Raw genomic sequence first — 24,169 nt, 5'->3', positions numbered from 1 at the left:
CCGGGGGGACTCAAATTTTTCATTGCTGAATGCTTTGGAAAGAAGTGCTAAAAGCAAGCCACCAAAGGAGAATGGCTGCCAAATTAGGTGTGCGCAAGACAACTTTTCAAGACTGGCGCTAGAGGGAGAGAGACTGAGCGCACAGAGGACTCTGCGCTGCAGCTCCTTTCCCAGTGTCCTCCACTTCGGGCTCCTTTTTAAAGAAGCCAAACTGAGAAATTATAGATGGTTTATTATCAGTGGCTTATGCAGAAAAGACAAATGCAGATCTGTGCGCAAAGACCTGGACCCAGCCTCAAAAGACTAGTAAGATATTTAAGTTATTGAGTTCACATAAATTTTTAAGGCATGACTATACTGCTTTTAAATCCACATGCAGTTTTCTCCACTGTTTTATTATATCTGTTTATTTTTTAAAGAAGTAATATATTCACACGGTTCAAAACACAGAAAAATATAAAACGCTATAAAATGAAGTCTCTTTCCTGCTTTTTCCCCCGGTTGACCCAGTTTTCACCACCTCCCCACAACTATTATTAGTTTCTTGGATCCTTCCAGATTTTCTTTATGAATATACAAGCAACTATAAATATACAGTCAGTCCTCATTTTTTGCAGCTTCTGTATTTGCAAATTTTCCCACTCTCTAAAATTTATTTGTAACCACAAAATCAATACTTACAGTGCTTTCTTGGTCATTTATGGACATACACAGAACAACGAAAATTTTGAGTAGCCAGATGGACATTCCCAGCTGAGGTTGAACAAGGCAATCCTGCCTTCGTTTCTTTTTTTTTTTTCAGATGGCATCTCTGTCACCCAGGCTGAGTGCAGTGGTGTGATCTTAGCTCACTGCAGCCTTGAACTCCTGGGCTTAAGCAATCCTTCTGCCTCAGCCTCCCGAGTAGCTGGGGCTACAGGTGTGTGCTACCACATCTGGCTAATTTTTTTTTTTTTTTTTGGACGGAGTCTGTCTCTGTTGCCTGGGCTAGAGTGCCGTGGCGTCAGCCTAGCTCACAGCAACCTCAAACTCCTGGGCTCAAGGGATCCTCCTGTCTCAGCCTCCCGAGTAGCTGGGACTACAGGCACTCGCCACCATGCCTAGCTAATTTTTTCTCTTTATATATATTTTTAGTTGTCCAGATAATTTCTTTCTATTTTTAGTAGAGACGGGGTCTCGCTCTTGCTCAGGCTGGTCTCCAACTCCCGACCTCGATAATTTTCTTTCTTTAAGAGACAGAGTCTTGCTATATTGCCCAGGCTGGTCTCAAACTCCCGGTCTCAAGCATTCCTCCCAACTGAGCCTCCTGAGTTGCTGAGATTACAAGTGCAAGCCACCACGCCAGCAACTCTGCCTTCTTATTCCAGCACTCATGCTGTACACAAGTGTCCTTTTTGCCATCTATTTAGTGCTGCATTTTTCACATTTTTGTGTCTTTTTTTGTTGATTTCACTGTTTGAAGGGACCCGCATATGTAGTGCTGAAGTGTTGTCTACTGTTCTACGCATAAGAAGGCTGCGATGTGCCTTACAGGGAAAATACTTGTGTTAGATGAGCTCTGTTCAGGTATGAGTTATCATACTGTTGGCTGTGAGTTCAATGTCAGTGAATCAACAATAGATATTAAACAAGATGTCCTTTAAACAGACACACACAAAACAAGGTTATATACTGATCAATTGGTGAAAATGTTGCAACCAGAGGCTCACAGGAACCTAACCCTATATTTTCCCTAGGAGCAGTGGTTCAGTATTTAGTAATTCAGTGTTCATGGGGACTTTATAGAACATAACTACCACAAAAAACAAAAGTAAACCATTTATATACATGTATACAGACATGCATATAAGTATATTCTATTTTAACCATTTTTTACATAAAAGCATATTAAACATGCTGTTCTGCATCTTTCTTTTTCACTTAACCTTGGAGATCTTTCCATATCAGTTCAGAGAGAGTTTCCTTGTTCCTTTATCCACTGCATAGTATCCCATCATGTGGTTTCTCTATAATTCCCTTTATTATTTATTTATTTATTTATTTTGAGACAGAGTCTCACTCTGTTGCCCGGGCTAGAGTGAGTGCCGTGGCAGCAGCCTAGCTCACAGCAACCTCAGACTCCTAGGCTCAAGCAATCCTCCTGCCTCAGCCTTCCGAGTAGCTGGGACTACAGGCATGTGCCACCATGCCCGGCTAATTTTTTCTATATATATTTTTAGTTGTCCAGATAATTTCTTTCTATTTTTAGTAGAGATGGGGTCTCACTCTTGCTCAGGCTGGTCTCGAACTCCTGAGTTCAAACAATCCACCCGCTTCGGCCTCCCAGAGTGCTAGGATTACAGACGTGAGCCACCGCCCCCGGCCCGAAGTGAGCAGTGGTGCAGTGGTGTTTGCAACAGCAGGGTGCGTGTCTGGGCCTGCAGAACCTGCAGCCGGGTTTGCCGTCCACACTGTCCTCGCTGCCCCAGGCTCCTGGACTCCCCTTCTGTCTCAGTTCAGCTGCAGGGGGCCCCTGGTGGACGCAGTACTTCAGCCCTCTGGTCTCAAAGCAGCAAAGGGAAGTCATTTTGGCAAGAAATTGGGACAGTGAGACCATCCTGATGACCAGCAGGATATCTGTCTTGAGCAAGTGCGGGCAGGTTTGGGGGCTTCCCAGGGGGAGGTGAAGGATTGGCAGAGGAGCAGACCCAGAAGGGGCCAGACCCCCTCCTTATTCCCTGAGGCCTCTTGGTAGCCAGAAGCCCACCTTGGTGACCCCTCCCACCACCCGCACACAAAACTCCTAATGGCAGGAATCTCAGATGAGGGGGAATTTTCACTTCTGACTTTATTCTATAACGCTGAATTCTTAGAAGCATTTGTAAATTAAAACACACAGTTTTGTTTAATCTTGGCACGCTGTGATTTGGAACAAGTTTGGAACGAGGTCCTCCTGACAGACTCTCTCAGTAGCTCCTGGCGACCTGTCTCTCCAGGAGGTCCTCTCAGTTTGGTCTGGGGTCTCCTTGTCCCTTGCTCCCCACCCCCTTGGCGTCTTCTTCCTCCTGGACCCTCGAATGAGGAGCCTCTGTCACCCGATTGAGAAGGCCGGCCTCCCGTGGCAGGAGGAAGCACACAGGCGACTTTGACCGCGGGGGCTGCAGGGCATGGACGCGGAGGCCTCCCCGGGCAGGTACCTCCTGGCACGCACGCTGCCCGGCCCGAGTGAGCACGACGGGCTCCACTGCCTTCCTCGGGGGGTGCAGCCTGCTGGGGGTGGTGTGTGAGCAGCGCTCACGTCCACCAGGGCCTCTGCGAGGAGGCGGCCAGGACTGGACCCGAGGAGGGAGTGACTTAGGAAGTGCTGCTGGGAAGGCCTCCAGCCCCACACACCAGGGTCCCCCCGAAACCTTAGAACTCGAGCCAACAGGGGCCGCAGGGATTGCTTGTCTGAGCCCCTTATCTCACGAGTGAAAAGCCGGGGTCCGTGGCACTGCCCAGGATGTGGCTCGGTGCCGCTGCCGGTGTTTACAGAATGCCCGAGCGTGGCACTGACGTCATAACCTGGGGAACGCTGGGCCTTCCGCAAGGGCTTCCTGTCTGCAGTGCAGGCAGGAGAGCCCAGGGAGACCCCGCAACACCCCAAACATGAGAACAGTGTTGCACAGTTGTTTTACACGCGAGGAGCGTTGCTGACTTTGTTACCCCCTAAGCTGTGAACTGTGTTTTAGAAAGAAGGGGAGTGGTTTTCCCCAAGACAGTTACCCCTCTCTGGGGCCCTGGGTGACCAAGGCATTTATTTTTTTGCACAGTCTGATGTCTTTGGAGGCCACACACCAAAGCCAAGCCAGCTGGTCCATTTGGGAACTGAGTCCCTAACCACAGCAGCCTACCTGGAATCCTGGGGCCTGGAGAGTCTGAGGGGCTGGTGCCATCTCGGGGTGCATGGCCAGGATCTAGTGACAGAGCCAGCCACCCGCTCCCCACTGTCCCCTACAGAGGACACCAGTCTGTGCTGCTGACCTGCTGGAAGCTCTCTTGGCAGCGTGGCTCCATGGGGCTGGGTGTGGGGCTTGAGTAATAGCAACAGAGCCCTCCGGTGCTTGACTGGTGTTTTCTTAAATTAATAATTCACTCTGAGGCTGTGGGTGGGGCCGAGGGGGCCAGATCTCCCTGCCAGCACCACTTCCCTCCATCTTTCTCCCCGTGCTCCCTGGGGCTCCACTGGAGCAGCCGCAGGGAAATCTCCTCTTCTCCCAGCCCTACCCTGCCCTGCCCTGCCCTGCCCTGCCCAGGACCGCTGCGGGGCTGGAGAGCCTTTCTTTGGCTGTACTCCCAAGTGCTGATTCAGAAGGCCCCACACCCCAAGTCCTCAGGGGCAGGAGTGGAGGATCTTCCTGTGGGCCCTGGGTCCAGACCCCTCCAGCCAGGTGGCCCTGCAGAGGCCCTCCCTGAGTCCCCAAGAGCGAGCGTCTGCCCACTGCACCTCCTGGGCCCTCACCGTCCTATGAGACCGGAGCCCCATATGGTGGCCGCCCCCCTCGAGGCCTGGGCTTGCTAGGTGCCCTTCTCTGTCTTTTCTTTGTGACATTCCTTGGGGTCTTGTAGAAGCCTCCTCCTCCCCCAGATCGTGAGCTTAGAGAAACAGGTTTGTCCTATAGCAGTCCTGGCCAGGAGGGCCGAGTTGTGAGTTTGAATCAAAGACTATAAAGGACAGGGCAGGGCACAGAGGCTGATGTCTGAGCTGTGAGGTTTAGTTCACTCAACTGTACACCCCATAAAGTGGAGTCCCTGACTTACGTACCTCTCTGGGCACGAAGTAGGTCTTCAGTATGGCTGCAGATTGATTCTGAAGTTCTCTGAGCTCTTCCTTAGGAGAACATGTAATTATCAGGTTATTAAATATGGAATGTCCGATTTCCCTAGGTACTGTTAGTTAATATCTCTCACATTTCACTTTGACACTTCCTGTTTTATTTTTATTGTGAATTTTATTTTTATTGCGTTTATTCTTTCAAACGCACAGTTTGGCTTGTGATTATCTTTCAAATTCCAACAATATTGGACTATTTGAAACAAATTGGCAAGGTAAAGAAGCTGGATAGGCTGGCCGCGGTGGCGCACGCCTGTAATCCTAGCACTCTGGGAGGCCGAGGCGGGAGGATCACTCGAGGTCAGGAGTTCAAGATCAGCCTGGGCAACAGCAAGACCCCCGTCTCTACTAGAAATAGAAAGAAATTATCTGGACAACTAAAAATATATATAGAAACAATTAGCCGGGCATGGTGGCTGATGCCTGTAGTCCCAGCTACTTGGGAGGCTGAGGCAAGAGGATCGCTTGAACCCAGGAGTTTGAGGTTGCTGTGAGCTAGGCTGATGCCACAGCACACTCTAGCCCGGGCAACAGAGCCAGACTCTGTCTCAAAAAAAAAAAAAAAAAGAAGGAGAAGCTGGATAGGTGGGTTCTGCATGAATTAAACAAGCATCAGAAGAGAAAACATCTGCAAGCTTGCCTTTCTTTGCTGTCATGACATAAAGGCGAACCATTTCTACACCATATTGTTACATGTGATGAAAAATGAATTCTTTTGGACCATTGCAAGCATTCGGCACAATGGTTGGATAAAGATGAAGTGCCGAAACACAGTCCAAAACCGAATATTCAGCAAAAAAAGCTAATGGTGTCTGTTTGGTGGTCCAGCGCTGGTATTATCCACTACAGATTCATGAAACCTGGTCAGTCGATTACAGCGGATATCTACTGCAAATAACTGGGTGAATGATGAGGATGCTCGTGATGAAGCAGCTGAGATTGGTCAAAAGAGACAGGCCAAGCCTCTTGCAAGACAACACTTGACCACATGTCGCACAAACAACGCTGCTCAAACTACTGAAACTGGACTTGGAAACTCTCTACCGTCCACCATATTCACCAGACCTTGCACCAACTGACTCCCGCTTCTTCCAGGCTTTGGGCCACTTCTTGTAAGGAAAAACGTTCAATTCTCAACAAGCTGTGGAAAACACCTTTTGCTTTCATCGCCACTCACTCTCCAGGCTTCTTCGCTGCTGGCATAAACAGGCTACCATTAAGATGGCAAAACTGTGTTGATAGTTTAGGCTCATACTTTGATTAATTGTACTGCTTCTTGTTTGAGATATAATAAACTAAACTTTTGATTCAAAATCAGACATTTCATATTTAATGACCTAATATAAAGTAGCCAGCATTTAGGTCTCTCAGGGACTCGGGGTGTCTCCCTGCACTGTCCTCTCTCTGCAGACCTCTTGGCTAAATCATCTGTCAGCCTCACCATCACCAGGTGATGGGGGATGTCAGCTGTGGCTTGGGAGGAGGCTTCCTGAGGAGCCAGGCAGGCCGGAGTGGTCCTTGTCCCCCCAGGGCCTACTGCGTGTCTCTCTTTAGTTAAGGTGCCGTGAGTTTGGGTTGTAATGCGTGTGCATCATGCACTTTATCTCTGGAACGATAGCCCATGGCTGACTTTATCAGTACTGATGTGAGGAGATTCATTCCAGGTGGCCGTGTTGGAGCACGTCCCACTCAGGTTTCCCAGAGCAGTTTATCCTATAGGAAGTACTTGGTCACGTCAGTTACACTGGTTTAACATTATCCCCCCAACAACCTCTGTGTGTCCTAAAAGGAAAGCTGGAGACACACGGTGGTCTCCACACTCCGTCCGTTTGCCCCCTAGACAGCCATCAGGTCTGTGCAGCGAATACCAACTGGGTACAGAACTCTGAATTTCAGTCTCGACAAGTTGATAAAAGATGAGGCAGAGATCTTATGGAGTTTATTCAGGCTCTCTCCAGAAAAACTTTGCTTCAATTATCTGGATATATAAAAACATGGCTGAGGTCCAGAGAGGGCAATCACTTGCCCAGGGTCACACAGAATCAGTGGAACCAAAGCCCAGGGTGGTTTTGGTTCCATTCCACTGCCCTTGTAACTATGCCATATTCAGAGAGTCCATGCCCGTGTTCCTCATCTCCCCCCAGCCGTAGCCATTTGTGGAGGAGTGTGGTTTGAAAAAACTGTGCCCACTCAGACCATGGCTGCCTCCTCCAGGAAGCCACCCTAGACTCCTGCGGTGCCTTTTTCTCTCCCCATGTCTCAGCATCCTCTCCACTTTACGCCAGCCACGGAGAGAAGTGGCATATGGTAGCCACTGATAAAGTCCCTTTTGAACTATTGCCAGCCCAGAGGAGAAATGACAATGACAGTGAGGACCAGGAGCCTCCACACCAAAAAGTGAAGTAGCACCAGTTTCCTAAAGGAGACCCATCTATAGGAAGCAAAGTCCAAACCTTCCATTTTGCAGGTTCCCGGGCTGTGAGTCGGGCTTCTTTCTGATACCAAGGGCTTGAAGGGACCAATGGATGCCGCAGGGTGAGATCAAAGGATGGAGAAATGAACGCCCAAAGCGAGCCTTAAAAATCCTCCCACGGCTGAGAGTTGGCATGAGCCCAAGGCAGAGCAGTGGGGCTGAGAAGGAATAAGACGAGCTGGTCACTCTGCACCGAGGCAGATTTGGGCCTAACCACCGACATTGGCAGCACATGTCCACAGTCATCGGGTTACTGGATTATAAAATACCCACCGGCTTTATTTAGAAGACTAACCAGAAAGCATTTTAGAATAACAACGTTGCTAAAAAGGACACCACGAACTAGGAGCCCACGTCTTTGAGAACTGCCCTTGGCTCCTGCCTCCTTTGGGGAGTTTGGAGAGAGTTGGAGTGAGCAGATCCCAGGGGAATCGAGTTGAGCTTCCTTGATGGACCTGAGAGGAAGGCTGGACTAAAACACAAGCCAAGGCATTTGGGGAATTGTGTATACAGTCTCCAACTGGTGGCCCAGGGTCGTAAAAAGGAAAATCTTTCTGTTTCTTCTTCCTCAAGCAATGGTGGTCTGGCAGGAGCAGGGTGTTATCCCTTCGAATTGTAAGCAAACAAGTCCTGCTGAGACCTCAGCCAAAGTCAACTTCCTCTCCCGTGTCTCTCTCTGTCTCTCTCTCTGGTTCAAAGGATGGCCCTTAGGACAGACATCCTCCTTGCAGACTGTGGCCCAGTCTCCTGGTGCCCCCAGGGCAGGGGGTGGGGGTGGGGAGACTTTGATGCTCTATTTTAAAATAAGGGTCACCAAACCATGGCTCAGGCCAAATCCCCCCCACACCTCTTCTTGTACGGCCTGTGAACTAAGAAGGATTTTTACATTTTTTATTGGTTGAAGAAAGATCAAAAGAAGAACAATATTCCTGACATGTGAAAAGAATATAAAATTCAAGTTTCAGTGTCCATAAACGAAATTGTATTGGCACACGGCCACACCCATTCATTTTTACATGGTCTATGGCTGCTTCCACGCTACATATGGCAGAGTTATGACAGAGACCATATGTATGGTCCCCAAAGCTGAAAATATTTACTGGCTGGCCCTGTACAGAAAAAGTGTGTCAACCTCCAAGCTAGGAGGTCTCTGTAGAGCCATGTTATTAACCACAGCACTCCCTGGATTTGGTGCTTTAGGGCACTATGCCTTCAACAGAAAATAGTAAATTCTGTCCCTCAGTTCATGTCAGAGGCGTGGGACTTGGAGGGTGGAATGACCTGCTGTGGGCCTCATTTGCCGGGTTCAGCGTTCCAGTTCAGTGAGCGTTTGTGGAGCATCTGCTGTGTCATCAGGGACCTCAAATGGGTCGGCCGCTGCCCCTGCCTCAGAGTGACGGGACAGCTGGTGGGGAGACACAGGCGCAGGTCGCTTGACCGTGGCATGCTCAGTGAGCAGGAAAGGCGGTCACAGGCTGCCGGGAGTCTAGAGGGTGCCTTGGGTTCTGAGTGGGCACTTACTTGTTGAGCCCACTCTGGAGTCCTGGAGTCTTGCTCTAAGGGAGGAATTGACCAAAGAAATGTGAAAGTGGTAGTTCTGTTAATTAGTTCATGAATGAAAAAGCTCCTGGTACCAATTACCCAATAGGAAATGTTATACATAATGAGCAAAGTAGTTACCTTGTTAGAAAAATAATAAAGACTTGAATCCCGAGTTGGTATTAGAAGAATTCTATGAGATTGGCTAATCCGCTGAGAAGAACAGTTTCCTGGTTCTAAATGATATGTTTAAAATAGCCTTTTGGCAAGATGCCAAACCATGGGCCTACCAGGCTACCATTTGTATAAAAGGGGCTGTGTACAAGTATTCTTGTGTGCACATAAAGCATCTCCAGGAGGATGCATAAGAACCTGATTGATTGTCCCAGCAGGGGTTGGTGGGTGGCTGGGGATGGGTGGGAGGGAGACTTTTCGCATACACTCTTTAAAAATTGCTATAATTTTTCACTTTATTTTCAAGCATTTATTTGGGATAATTTTCAGTCTTTTGTATATCTTTTTTAATCTTTTTAATTTTGAACCCTGTGAATATAGTACCTATTCAAAAAACATGTAAATTTAATGTAAAATAAGTGGCACATGGTTTTGCCATTACTTTCCTATGTCGTTTTAGGGAAGTCATTTTCTCTCTCTTTCATTGAACAAGTGACTCTTGATTGCCTACTACGAACCAGGCACTATTTGAGGCCAAGCAGTTACATCTCTGGGCCTTGGTTTATTCATCTGTAATGTGGGGAGATTAGATGACCTCTGAGCCAGTGGTCTTCAACTTGAGTGTGCATCAGACTCACCAGGAAGGCTCATTAAAACACAGACTCTGGGACCCAATCCAAGCTTCTTATACAGTGGACCTGAGTGGAACTTAAGAATTAGCGTTTATGAGTTCCTAGTGATGCTGCTAGCCCAGGAACCTCACTTTGGAAACCCACTTAGGGTTCCATCTAGGGTTCTATGTTTATAAATAAACTACATTTCAGTTCTGAAAATGTCAACGCATAAAGAATAGATTCCTCTAACTCAGAACACAAAGTAATCCCTCTCCCCAGCGGTTTGAGAGAACTTAACAAAGCAAACATGTCCACAGAAGTTAAATTCTCTAGCTTCCATTCCGCCAACGGGGCCATGGCAGAGGGAAATGAAATAGTAATGGTTAGAGTCTGGTGAGATTCAACAAGTAATTCTTCCTGGAGGAGATGACTTTGTGCAAGGCTTTCTAGAGAGCTGAAGTGGAGAGGTTTAAGCAGGGTAGAGCATTCTGAAATCACCAGGCCCAGTGCACAAGGGATAACATTGTTGGATGTCATTTTAAGGCCTGCCACAGTTTACCCCTACTTTACAAATTCAACTGATCATCGATAGTTCCTGACAAGGACATGGTGCCCCAGCAGGGCCCCCTGCACCTGACTCCATCCCTTTATTCATGCTGTTCCCTTGTCCAGAATACCCTTCCTGGTCCTCTCCACCTCTGTCAGTCCCATCTGTTCACCAGGACCAAGGTGAAATCTGTCTGTTCTCCCTGAGAGCTTAACATCTGCTCAATCTATACTGAGTATCTTTCCTTCTTTGCCTGTCTGAGCTCATTGGGACACTTGATCATTGTCATCTAATTTTTTTTCGTTCACTGATTTATTCATTCAACAAACATTGCCCTTCCTTCAACAAATCCTTATTGGAGGTCCTGCAATGTGCTGGGCTTTATGGTAGGTTTTGGAAATAGAAGCATAGATAAACAGACATGATTCCTGCTCTATTAGAGAAAGATCCATTAATCAAGTAATTGCCCTCATGGAAGTACAATTACAAACTGAGAAGAGTAGTCCAAAGGAAAGGAATGTGGTTTTATGAGAATGTGTAAGAAAGGAAGCTAATGTAGACTTGGAGATTGGAGTCAGGGTGGACTTTCTGAGAAAGCATTGTTTGAGCTAGGATCAGAAAAATGCAAGGTGCAAGGAAGGGGAAGAGCTCTCCAAATGGGGGCAACAGCATGTGCAAAGGTCCAGTGGTGGGAGAGAGCATGGCAGGTTCAGGGAACTGAGAGCAGACCAGCAGGCCTGGGGTGGAGAGGACAGCAGGGGATAAAGAGCAAGGCGAAGAGGGGTACAGCAGGGAGACAGACTGTTTACGGCCCAGTCAGCCTGGTTGGTGGCTTTGATTTTTAACCCAGGAGCACTAGCATGCCATCAAATGTTTTAAAAGGTGGGATGATGAGATCAGAGTTACATTTTGAAAAGTTGTTTCTGCTGCTTGTCTGGAGAATGGACAAGAGTGGGGGCAGGAAGGCAAGTTGGGAGACTGCTCGAATAGTCCAGAAAACAGATCTGGTGTCTTGCACAGGGTGATAATAGTGGGACCAGAGAAAAGTAGATGGAGTTAAGAAAGTATTAGGAGATAAAAAAATAGGATGTGGTGGTTGGTGAAGGGAGAGGGAGGAGTCAAGGGCAAAGGAATATGGTCTAATGAGAACATATAAGAAGGGAACTTGATGTAGACATGGGGTTTCAGTCATGGTGAATTTTCTGAGAATGTGTAGTTTGAGCCGAGATCTGAAGGATACCCAGTAGTACTTGGCTAGATGTAAAGAGGGTGAGGAGGGAAAGAGCTCTCCAAATAGGGGAAGCAGCATGTACAAAGGTCCTGTGGTAGAAGGGAGCATGGCAGGTTCAAGGAAAGAGCTCATCGAGATAGCATCCCATTTAGGGGATACAATGTTGCGTTGCTTCTAAACATGGAGCAGGCAGGTGGCCAGGAGCTCAGACCATCTGAGCTGGGGCTGGTCATTGGGAGCGATGGGTGGTGGATGAGGCTGTCAAGGGAGTATGTGTGAGGAAAGGAGGGGGTGTCTCCTCAGACTGGGTCATAAGCGCCTGAAGGGCAGAGCATTTAGAGGAAGGAGTTGCGTCCCGTTGGCAGTACAGAGGATGTTTCTCTCATTTCTCCCTCTGTCCCTTCTCACCATTATCTGAGTTCAGGTCTTAATAATGTCTCACCTGGATGCAGCGAGAATCTGCTAATACAGTGCCTCTCAAATTTCCATGTTCACGTGACTCATTTGGGGGTGGAAGTCGTCTGATAAGATGCGGATTCTGATTCAATAGATCTCAGCTGGTATCCTTTGTAACCAGCTCCCAGGTGATCTGTACCACCCTTGGAGCAGCCAGGGAACTGGTCTCCCTGCTTGGAAGCTCGGCTGGGTTATGCCCAGCATCCTCCTGCCTTCGCCGGCCATGCACTGCTCAGCACGTAACTTCCCATTCAGGGTCTGCTCCCCCGCCTCTGGCCGCCTTCGCTTCCACCCAGCCAGACCCCTCTGAAGTTTTCCATCGTCGCTCAGAAAGGGACAGACCAACTCAGCTCGCTCCCAGGTGGAGGGGGTGACTACAGTGGACTTTAGACTTTTTACAAACGCTTTCACCCCTCACACATTTTTAAGTTTACATCTACATTTTTTATCATAACATTTGTAGAAGATGCAGTTTCTAGTATATTGTAAACATTGATATTTTTAAGTAAAACTATTACATCACTGTTTTAAATTTATCCTGTGGAATCTAAACACCATAGCAATTTAATACCTACCATCATCCATTTTAAAAATGCATGAACACATTCTTCTTAAATAGTGTTCCTTTTTCTTCATGAAGTTTTATTTCTATTTCACTTTCCCCATTGAATTTTATCCTAATGTAATGTACGTAACATATTTTTATGCTTAAAACTCTTGCATTTGTTTCCCTGTCATATTTCTCTAACGATTTTATAAAGTTGAAACTGTTTTAACTTCCTGAAATCATAAAGCTCTAAGTATGAAAATTTGGTTTGAGTTATCATTACGACTATTAATAGTCTGTCATTGATCAAAACAACATAAATGTATTACTAATTTGGATAAATAATTAATAAACATTTTAAGTTAGATTATATTGAAAATGCATCTCTAAATGGTGGTGCTGGGTGACTGTTTAAAATAAACTTTTTTATTGTTGTATCACATGCACACCTGGAGATGACCTGTATAGCGTATAGCCTGAGCAGGGAAACGTTCACCTGACAGGCAAACCAGCGTGTGCAGTGCTCTTCCTTGACACCTTCTTCAGTTCTCTTCCTCTGCCGGAAATAAGCTCTCCAGTCTCCAAATTCGCTTATCTCTTATTTTCACCCTTTTATTACATGCATCTCTTTCCCGTTTGTATTGTGGTTATTCATGCGACTCATCACTCGTCACCTTTTCTAACAGTGTGCTCCTTAAGGGTGCACCCCATGCCTTAATCATTTCCCAGCATCATGCCTTACAGTTAGGAGGTGTCTAATAAATATTTATTGAACAGATAAATTGATGAATGCACATCTTAAATGTCCCTGCATTTCCCACAGGTCCTAGAAGAGTGTTGGGCTTTCACTAGCAGGGTCCCAGAAGGATGGATGAATTAATCAATGAGCAAAACAATGAATTAACAGATCAATGGACTAATGAGCCATTGAACAATGGCACGAAAGTCAGAGAGTTCCATCTCATGTGAGAGCCAAGATCAGCAGAATCCGTATGGAAGGTGTGGAGTGTATGACACTGGCTATTTCCAATGGAGTCTCCTGTTGTGTATTTGTTTCTATAACTGGTCATGATAGATACAGCTGCTCATCACAGAACATCCAGTAAACCCTTTCCTGTCTTTTGCATCTTGTCTTGCAGGTGTGAGCGGCCTCTCCTCACAACAGTGGTGTTTGGTCCAGACCTCCGCCCGGGTGAGGATGTAAAAGCCCCCGTGCTGCACGTGACTGGTACAGGCCAACGGGAGCACCTGGCTCCAGCCATGTTCACAGACATGTCAGCCGTGGAGTAGCGCAGACACCTTCCTCTCAGCTTCTCAGGGTCTCAGTCCTTTTGGGTTTGTTTCATTTACCTTTTTTTATGGTTTTGTGGCTGGACGTTCACGACTAAGGCAGACACCATGGGGGATCAGCAGCTGTACAAGACCAACCACGTGGCCCACGGTGGTGAGAACCTTTTCTACCAACAGCCACCACTCGGCATCCACAGTGGGCTGAACCACAACTATGGGAACACAGTCACGGGGGCTGGAATGGAGGCCCCTCAGGCCTCGCCCATCTCCCCCCACTTCCCTCAAGACACGCGGGATGGTCTGAGCTTGCCTGTTGGCTCCAAAAACCTTGGCCAAATGGATACCTCGAGGCAGGGAGGCTGGGGAGGCCATGCAGGGCCTGGAAACCATGTCCAGCTCCGGGGCAACCTGGCCAACTCAAATATGATGTGGGGGGCACCAGCCCAGGCTGAGCCCACCGATGGCTACCAATATACTTATTCCCAGGCCAGTGAGATCCGGACCCAGAAGCTTACTAGCGGTGTCTTACACAAGCTGGACTCTTTTACCCAGGTCTTTGCCAACCAAAACCTGCGAATTCAGGTCAACAATATGGCCCAGGTGCTGCACACGCAGTCAGCAGTGATGGACGGAGCCCCTGACAGTGCCCTCCGCCAGCTGCTGTCTCAGAAGCCCATGGAGCCCCCAGCACCGGCTATACCTTCCCGCTACCAACAGGTGCCCCAGCAGCCTCACCCTGGTTTCACCGGTGGGCTGTCCAAACCAGCTATTCAGGTCGGGCAGCACCCTACCCAGGGCCACCTGTATTATGACTACCAGCAGCCACTGGCTCAGGTGCCAGTGCAGGGAGGACAGCCACTGCAGGCCCCACAGATGCTGTCACAGCACATGCAACAGATGCAGCAGCACCAGTATTACCCGCAGCAGCAACAGCAGCAAGCTGGGCAGCAGCGCATCTCCATGCAAGAAATACAGCCGCAGCAGCAACAGATGCGCCCACCACAGCCGCCGCCGCCGCCGCAGCAGCAGCAGCTCCAGCTGCAGCAGCGGCAGAGTTCAATGCAGATACCTCAGTATTACCAGTCCCAGCCCATGATGCAGCATTTGCAAGAGCAGCAGCAGCAACAGATGCACCTGCAGCCCCCTTCCTATCACAGGGACCCGCACCAGTACACCCCGGAGCAGGCGCACGCCATGCAGCTGATTCAGCTGGGCTCCATGCCCCAGTACTACTACCAGGAGCCCCAGCAGCCCTACAGCCACCCCCTCTACCAGCAGAGCCACCTGCCCCAGCACCAGCAGCGTGACGACAGTCAGCTAAAGTCTTATTCGAGCGACAGGCAGGCCCAGGCTATGCCGAGCTCCCATGGGGACCTGGGGCCTCCTGACACAGGAATGGGAGACTCAGCAAGCTCGGACCTGACCCGGGTCAGCAGTGCCCTCCCTCATCGACCGCTCCTGTCCCCCAGTGGAGTCCACCTCAACAACATGGGGCCTCAGCATGAGCAGCTGTCCCCCAGCGCCGTGTGGCCCCAGGTATTCTCCCAGTGGAAGTTTCTCCCAGTATGTCTGTGCTGCAGGGCCAGCCAGGGCTGTCTTTGCAGTACCCAGTCCTCTCTCCAACCCCTTTAAGACTTTTTGTTCTTTATTCATTCCAAAAACATCAGCAGTGTAAGCACTGTCTATGCCAAGTGTAGGTATAGATATGCCAGATTTTGGAATACAGAGTCAATTTTGGTTTAGTCCTTTGCCCATGGAACTATACTAAGAAGATGTCTTAAATGATCATGTAATGATCAAGACCTTGAGTCAGGTGCCAGGGGACCACAGAGTGGGGGTGTCTCATCCCCCGGATCTGTATCAGGATATTCTCTGTGGAATTGGTCCCCCTTTGGGAGGGAGACATTAGGACAGCTTTTCTCAAAGTATATTGCTCAGAACAGCAGGTCCACAGAATATTTCATGGATACTGCTAGGGAAACAATGGATTCTCTGGATAAATAAATTTGGGGTTTTCTTTTTTTTTTTTTTTTTTTTTGTTGTTGTTGAGACAGAGTCTCACTTTGTTGCCCAGGCTAGACTGAGTGCCGTGGCGTCAGCTTAGCTCACAGCAACCTCAGACTCCTCGGCTTAAGCGATCCTACTGCCTCAGCCTCCCAAGTAGCTGGGACTACAGGCATGCGCCACTATGCCCGGCTAATTTTTTTATATAGATTTTTAGTTTTCCATATAATGTCTTTCTATTTTTAGTAGAGACGGGGTCTCGCTCAGGCTGGTCTCGAACTCCTGACCTTGAGCGATCCACCCGCCTCGGCCTCCCAGAGTGCTAGGATTACAGGCGTGAGCCACCGCGCCCAGCCAAATTTGGGGTTTTCTAAAATGAAACAGGTTGCTATACTGCAGGGCTTCTTGAGGCCTTTAATATGCCAGTACACACTGTGAGTCTCCCAAAGGGGATACCACTCCTAGTTGCAAAGATGAAAACCTTAGCTGCCCACAGGAGATCCAGACTGGTAAAGTGAATAAGCAAAATAGTCTGGTATGAGGCATCAGAGAGTGGTGGCAACTGCGGTAGACTGGTGAGCAGATGCCCTATCCAATGACGTTCTCATTCAGGATTTTTTAAAAAACAGTCTAGCCAAACAAAACATGTATGCAGGCCAGATTCATCTATGCACCATGGTTAACCCTTGATTAGTTCCCAAAAGTATTTGACCACAAAATGGCCTACTGTGTGCTGGGCACTGTGCATGCCTTGCCATGTCCCAAGTGCTACACTCATGTGACAACAGGGTCTTGGGAGGAAGAGACCCCAAATAGGGACTGGTTGGGTGGAGAGAGGCCTCCGATGGAGGTTGAGAGTCAGAGGTGAACTTCCCCTTGACTTTGTTTTGTCTGGGCCTCAGACCTGGTAGTAACTGAGAGCGTTGGTGAACATAAGAATGAGATGACACGGCCAAGGCTTTTAAGAAAGAATTCCAGCAGGTCTCCTGGCACGATGCTGTGTCACCCAGCTCTTCTTTCTGTGTCCCTTGTGGGGAATGGAGCCCGTCTGCGCACAGAGTGGGTGCCCTGGGACAACAGGTTGGAACGCAGTGGGGAGGTTGCATCCTGGCAGGCTTCCGGCTGGTGGCAGCTCCAGGAATGGGGCAGTGGTCCCAAGTCAGAGAGCAATTAAGGAAAGAAGTCCGGTGTGGAAGAGTGAGGGCCAGTGTGGGTGTGGGCGGGGTTGGCATGAGGCGGACCGAAGGAAGAGTCCGGGAAGGGGAGATCTCCATGCTCTACCGCTCAAGGATGCCTCCTTTCAGAAACACATTTTTTTCCCTCTTCTTTTTTCGGTGTCCTGCTTGGCTCAAAATTAGATGCACCTACCTGATGGGAGAGCCCAGCCAGGGTCCCCTGAGTCAAGGTAGGTTGAGTGGAGGCTTGTTGGTATTTTGGGAGACTGGGAGGTTTTTCTGGGTTGTCTTTCACGATTCATTTCTACATTCAAAGTCAATTCCTCGAAGAGGTATGTAGAAATGATAGTAGAACTGTTGCGTTTGAGTGCTCATTGTATGCTAGGCATCATATATTATGCTTTGTAGTAAAATAACCTCGTGAGGGTGGGATGATGACCATGTGCCTGTACATGGTTAGCGCTGAATAATTATTAGCTATTACTATTATTTTACAAATGAGAAAACTGAGGCTCAGAGAGCTGAAGGTTATACATCAAGTAAGTAACCATGCCGCGATTGACTCCAAAACCTGTGTTCTGTCCACTGTCCATTCATTGAGTGCCTACTGTGTGCCAAGCATAGAGCTAGGCTTGGAGAATGCAGCAGTGAATAGTACAGACTTGCTCACTCCTCTCATGGGCATGGTAAATAAAGACTTAGCCAGAACCTGATGAACCGCTGAAACGTGCGATAGGGAGGCTGCCCCAGAGGATGTAGACAAGTGTCTCTAAGGGGAGGCTTTGGAGAAGGTGGGCTCAAGTGGACCTTGGAAAGGTCATTAGAGCCATAGGTGAGGAGAACCCAGTGCCTGGAGGCCTGGGATGAAGAAAGATGTTTTGTTCAACTCTTGCATGACTTTGAGGAAGCCTTTCCCACTCCAAGCCTCAGTTTTTCATCTATAAACTGGCCTTAGTTCTCTGAAGAGTATGGGGTGATACAGACGAGGCCATGGCCATGGAGCGCTGGGTGAATAAAATGGGCTGGTTGTGGGGATGAAGTCTGTGATAAGTCACTGATTCCCTCCTCTCCGCTCGGCCCTACCCTTGAGCAGTGGCCAAGCCAAAGGAGTGTTTGGGGAGCAGTTTGATGCCAAGAACAAGCTGACGTGCTCCATCTGCCTGAAGGAGTTCAAGAACCTGCCTGCCCTGAATGGCCACATGCGGTCCCACGGAGGAATGAGGGCCTCCCCCAGCCTCAAACAGGTGAGCAGGAGCCAGTCCCCAGTCCGTCCCAGGCCATGTGTTGCTTGCTTTGCTTTGCCGCCATCAGACAGTGAGGTGAGGCCTGTGTGGGCACCTGGAGAGGCACTGTCCTCCCTTGGCAGGAATGTTTAAGCTCTGACCCTGGGGGGGGCAGCCAGGTCAAACAGTCCCCACTCTCCAAGGGTCAAAACAGAGGTGCTAGAAAGACTTCTAGGAGATCCCAGCCTCTCTCCCTTGAGAAGACATGTAAATGCAGTATTTTTTTTTTTTTTTTTTTGAGACAGAGTCTCACTCTGTTGCCTGGGCTGGAGTGAGTGCCGTGGCGTCAGCCTAGCTCACAGCAACCTCAAACTCCTGGGCTTAAGCGATCCTACTGCCTCAGCCTCCCGAGAAGCTGGGACTACAGGCATGCGCCACCATGCCCGGCTAATTTTTTGTATATATATATTTTAGTTGTCCATATAATTTCTTTCTATTTTTAGTAGAGACGGGGTCAGGCTGGTCTCGAACTCCTGACCTCGAGCGATCCACCCGCCTCGGCCTCCCAGAGTGCTAGGATTACAGGCGTGAGCCACCGCGCCTGGCCAATGCAGTATTATTTTTAACTTCTGCCGCTTGAAGTGCCCAAGACCAGAGCCACTGGGGCCTTCCAGATCAGTGGTCAATGGCTAGAGAAAGCTAATAACCGTCAGGCTCTCAGCCAGAATTTTCTGTTCACCAATGCAGTGGTGTTTGGCTCTAGCATCCAAAGATCCTTAAATACCCTCTGGGTTATCCAGGTAGGATATCCAGGTAGTGCACTATCCATGAGTTTTAGAGTTACAGTTCAAAGAATTTTCTCAGAATTCTTTGAATATTGTTGACCTTAATTCAAGTCTATGGGATTAACTCTCTCTTAACCAAAATGTTGGATTACCTGGATCATTCCATCTCCTGGCCATGACAATTTTTTTTTTTTAAAAGCGTCGTCTTTACTTGTTAAAAAACAACATGTTTTGCATTTCCAGTGTGGTTTCCTAACTTGGCTAAAGTTGAGGATGGAATGCCTGTTTCCATTTGACAAATGAGTAGACTGAGGCCCATAGAATTAAAAACTCCTACACAAGATCAGACATTTTTTGGACCGATTACAAGCCCAGGTCCTTTTCTTAAAAAGCGACGATGACCACAAAAAAAAATTTAATATTTTAATATACAAGTGATACACGGTCTAGATTTTTTACCTGTAGAAACTAGAGTGCACGGCCTTGTCTACCACCAACTGGCATCACTCCGGCGAGGACTCAGGGTTGTAGGAAGGAAATCACCCTGCAGTGGTTCTTGCTCACCCACACCTGACGTCCTGGAACCTTTCAGGAAAGCAAAGTGCATCCCCCCTCCCTTGTGAGAGCTGCTCTCAGCCCAGGATCAAAGCCTTTATTGTCTGTGTAGGAGGAAGGAGAGAAGGTCCCGCCGCCTCCGCCCCAGCCGCCACTGCCGCCTCCGCCCCAGCCGCCACCGCAGCTCCCTCCCGAGGCAGAAAGCCTCACGCCTATGGTCATGCCCGTGTCTGTCCCTGTCAAGCTTCTCCCACCCAAGCCCAGCTCTCAGGGCTTCACCAACAGCGCCGTTGCCGCCCCCTCCGCCAGAGACAAGCCAGCCAGCTCGATGTCGGACGACGAGATGCCTGTGCTCGTGAGGATGACCCTCTCTCCCCCACACTCACCCCAAGGGGCTGCCCCCCGCACGCCTGCTGTGAGTTGCTGCTCTGGCCCACCTGCCTGGGGTGGGGACATCCCTTTGCTTTCTTGGAGATGGGGCAGCTCTCCCAGAGTCGCTGTGCTGAGCTCAGACGTGCCTTGGCCTCTCAGGGCTGAGCTCCAGTGGCCACCTTGGAAAGCCATCTTTGTTCACACCGCTGCTGCCCGTTAAATGCCTGTTACTGAACCAGGCTTCTGGTCTAGGTTAGATCGTGAGAGACCTGAAGGTATTCCCAGGTTTAAACAGAGATGATAATTCACCTGGTAATCACTGATCCAACCATATCAGTTACTGAAATGTGGAAGTACTGTCCCACATAGTAAACAGCTTTTGCCCAGGCCTTGGCCCCTTCCCCAGGGTCTCAAGACCTCCTCAAATCCAGCAGCCAAACAGGTAACCCCTGGCACAGCGCAGCCTTCAGGCTGTAGCCCTGGAATCCATTCTGATGATCAGCCTTACCAGATGCTTAATATTTTTTTTAATATCACATCTGCTTTAATACCCTGGAGAACCTAATTTGTTAAAATTCCCAAAGTAGTTCCACTGAGAGCCACCCACCCCTAGTCTCAAGAAAGCAAAGAGATGTGTGTTTCTCACTGTTCGGTTCTCCTCTTTCTCAAATTCTAAGTGCTTCACCCAAGCAGCTTAGCTTGGCTGTGGGACAGTGTTTCTCTCTCCCTCTCTCTCTCTTTCTCTTTCTCTCTCTCTCTCCCTCTCTCCTCCCCTCCCACCTCTCTCCCCCTCTCTCTGGCCCCTGGGGAGTTTGTGACCTGTGTGGTTGGCTGTATCAGACCTATCCCCTTCCCACAAAGTGCTGTGTTGGGTCAGATCTGTCCTTAGAGAATAGGTGGCAGCTGAAAATCCAGGTGGCATAAGGGTAGGACTGGGCCAGCATAGAGGTAGAGAGAGTAATTAAGAGAACTAGAAAGTCCAGAAAGAACCTTTCTGGTTCTCTGTGTAATATCAAGGCCTCAGAAAGAGAGAGACTGATGGAGAACCTCTGGGGTGAAAATTCTCCTAAGTGGGCAGCACTGGGGCCAGCGACAGAGAGATGAAATGACGTATCCAGGCTCCCTCTTTGCCCAGGGACATTCCTGATTTGGTGTCAGAGACACTGTTTCTACCCTTGGGGGGTAGAAACCCTTCAACCAAGGGTTCCTAGTCACACAGGGGTCAGAGTCCCAGGCAGCACACCCACCCACCCCCAATTCAAGATGGCGAGAGAAAGATGAGGGCAGACAAGAACCGATGCCCTGGGTGTGGCTGGGCAGGAATACACCTGGGTAGCTTAAGTAATTAGGGACTGGGGAGAGGCAAGGGAGTTTGGCATGAGTGTGCTCAGGCAGGAGACCATCACTGGGGAGGTTTGAAGGAAGGGATGAACTTGGCTTAAGGGAAGGTGAGGGAGACATGGGCACTGAGGAGACAGGCTGAAGTGGGGGTGCACAGGTGGGATGTAGTGCCTGTGTGCAAGGTCCCAGCACTTGACGTAAAGAAATTAAAACGTCCGGGGAGGAGCCCTGAATTCTAATCCCAGTTCTGCTCCTAGCCAGCTGGGACGAAGACAGCTGAGGCCCTCCTCCTCTCAGAGCCTCAGTTTCCTCCCCTGACCTTGAGGGGATTGGACTCATCAGTGGTTCTCATCCTTCTCTGTGGGCAGGAGCTTTTTAAAGCTCTCAGTGCTAGGCCCTGTGCCCAGAGAGTGCGAATAGTTTGGTGGGGTGGAACAGTGTAAATGCTTCTCAAGAGATATCCAGGTGGACATTCTGGGTGGCTTCTCTGGCCCGGTGTCTCCGAGCCTTGCCTGGAGGATCAGCAAATCTGGATTTAGAGCTGAAGTAACAGGAGGCTGGAGGAGGAGCCCAAAAGGGACCTCTGGCCCTGTGATCAGAGGTCTGGATTCCAGTGCAGCGTTGAGATCACATAAGGTCTGCATGTACTTAAGTGACCTCATCAGTTACCCAGCAACGGGCTGTAAAGTTTGGAGATTGCTCCCCAGTTGAGGGGCATGGACCTCCTTCCGGGCTCCTCAGCCCCTCTCCAGGCCTCAGCCTCAGATGCCGAGGAGCCCTCTGGTGGGGAGCGGAGGCAGGTGGGCATGTCTGGCCTCAGGAGAGCCCCCTGGGGGTTTAGTTTAGTCAGGAGCCTGCACGCTGGGACCCTTTGTCTTCCCAGACTCCCTTCTTAGACCTTGGAAAACTAGGAAGCTGGAGACAGAGGGGACAGAGCCTGAGGTGCTGGAGGCAGGAGGAGCCCAGAGGGAGAAGAACCCAGAGCAGAGGGGCAGGTCACATGGCCTGGAAGCAGCTGGTCACATGACCATGGCCAGCCCTTCCCATCACCCCCTGCTGCCTCCTACTCAGGCTCCACCCTGGACACAGGAATCGCCAGAACTGTGGCTGTGGCTGGCCCCTGGCCTGCAGGGCCCGGGAGGGTACCACAGACTATCCAGAACCTTTCCGCAGGTATCCCCGCCGCCTCTCCCAGCCGCCTCTCCCCGCCACACCCAGCTCTCAACTTCTCTGGGCTGATGCTAGCACACAACCCCAGTCTGTTTCTGTTTGGCTTTGGCATGCCCTGCTTATCTATTTACGTGCATTTGTTTACTTTTAGTATATATGTATCCACGTGGCAGATCTTCCTTCCAGACTGTGCTTGGTTCCGCTGCCATTAGAGTAAACTAACTCTGCTGACAGGAAGCCAGCCTAGGGGAAGGGCTTGCTACAGATGAGCCACCAGTTCTGGGAGCACTAGTGAGAGGTGGTGAGGGGGTCGGTTAACCAGATCCATTTTTTAGGAGAGCACACTAAAGGGGCTTAAAGATCCTAGGTGACTCCCCCCATCCTGAAAGTTACTTAGGAGGGCCCAGTGGGGGTCGCTGGCCCTGGGAGCCCTGGCTAGGTGTGAACCCCCTCTTCCTGCCCCCCACCCTCTACCCCAGCTTGCCTAAATAGATTATTCTGTCCCCTTCTCAGAACACGGTGTTATCTGTCCCTGATGTCTGTCCCTGGGGAGCAGTGGGGGATTAAAGAGCCCACTCAGCTTGGTTCCACTGAAACCAGCAATCAAGAATTCGCATTTATTACTTCAATCCCACCCACTAGTCCTACCACCCCTAGCTCTTTCCAGACAAGTAGGGATTTTTTCCAGAACCAAAGTTTTCTCCCAAGTCGAGCCCCCAAAACACGCTTTTGCCTGCAATGGATGTGGTCAGAGTGGGAGGGGGTGAGGCGGCAGGGAGCCCCCATTAGAACGGCAGAAGACCCCCTTCCTGGAACCTGTGGAAATGGTCTGTAGGGGAAACCTGAGTTTTTGAGTCAGATCGCTCTTCCCGTTTTAGGAAGTCCCCAGGAAGCATCAGCCAGGCGCGCCCAAAGCCGAGGAGCCCCTCAAGACCGTGCAGGAGAAGAAAAAGTTCCGGCACCGGCCGGAGCCGCTCTTCATCCCGCCGCCGCCCTCCTACAACCCGAACCCCGCCGCCTCCTACTCAGGCGCCACCCTCTACCAGAGCCAGCTGCGCTCCCCGCGCGTCCTGGGGGACCACCTGCTCCTGGACCCCACCCACGAGCTGCCCCCCTACACGCCCCCGCCCATGCTGAGCCCGGTGCGCCAGGGATCGGGGCTCTTCAGCAACGTCCTCATCTCCGGGCACGGCCCTGGCGCCCACCCGCAGCTGCCCCTGACGCCCCTGACGCCCACGCCGCGCGTGCTGCTGTGCCGCTCCAGTGAGTGTCCCCTTAGCCGCCTCAGGGGCCCCCGGGGATTCACTCCTGTCTGTGCCGGGTACTGTCTGGGGAGGTCTCACTTCCTTTAGTTTTTTCATTTATCCCACAGACTTGTGGAGTGTCTGCTGTATGTACCAGACACTGTGCCAGGTGCTAAGAAAGACCTAGAGTAAGATACAGGCTTTATCCTCAAGGAAATCCCAGTCTAACTGGGGAGCCAAACGCACGAGTGATCACTCCAGCACCCACTGCCTAAGACTGCCATGGATGACTGTGCAAACAGACTTGGGTATTACATGCAAGATCAAGCCTTGACGTTTTAGCATGCTTTGTAAAAATCGACCATGGGAGACCAGTAGCAGGACCTGTCTGCAGCAAGAATGGTTGCGTAGATGCCATTAGCAGACAGCTAGCAGACACACGTGGGGCAGCAGGCTTCTCCTCACTCTGTGTGAGAAATGGGCGGCCCTAAGCCGTTTAGGCTTCCACTCCATCCAGCTCCCTGGAGACTGCTGGGGGTAACTCTGGCGTGGGTTGCGTAGGAAAGGAGCCCTGCCA

The 24,169-nt window shown here is 49.9% G+C and overlaps 1 protein-coding gene across 5 annotated transcripts in view; it reads left to right on the top strand.

Annotated features, from left to right (window-relative positions):
- Positions 1 to 24,169, top strand: part of TRERF1 (transcriptional regulating factor 1) — a 197,961-nt gene that overhangs the window by 143,780 nt on the left and 30,012 nt on the right. For 2 of the 5 annotated variants that reach the window (XM_069488026.1, XM_069488025.1), the window contains exons 5-9: positions 13,573 to 15,259; positions 17,086 to 17,132; positions 17,996 to 18,146; positions 19,578 to 19,820; positions 23,227 to 23,611. In XM_069488026.1, the coding sequence (XP_069344127.1) occupies positions 13,832 to 15,259; positions 17,086 to 17,132; positions 17,996 to 18,146; positions 19,578 to 19,820; positions 23,227 to 23,611 (2,254 nt within the window). In that variant the 5' untranslated portion in view covers positions 13,573 to 13,831. Of the gene's footprint in view, positions 1 to 13,572; positions 15,260 to 17,085; positions 17,133 to 17,995; positions 18,147 to 19,577; positions 19,881 to 23,226; positions 23,612 to 24,169 lie in introns of those variants that run through there. The other 3 variants (XM_069488024.1, XM_069488027.1, XM_069488028.1) reach the window with 3 other exon arrangements.

The sequence above is a fragment of the Eulemur rufifrons genome, chromosome 15 (genome assembly GCF_041146395.1).
Source record: "Eulemur rufifrons isolate Redbay chromosome 15, OSU_ERuf_1, whole genome shotgun sequence".
Lineage (NCBI taxonomy): Eukaryota > Metazoa > Chordata > Mammalia > Primates > Lemuridae > Eulemur > Eulemur rufifrons.
Note: the sequence above shows the minus strand (reverse complement) of the source record. Positions and strands in the feature narration are given on the sequence as shown.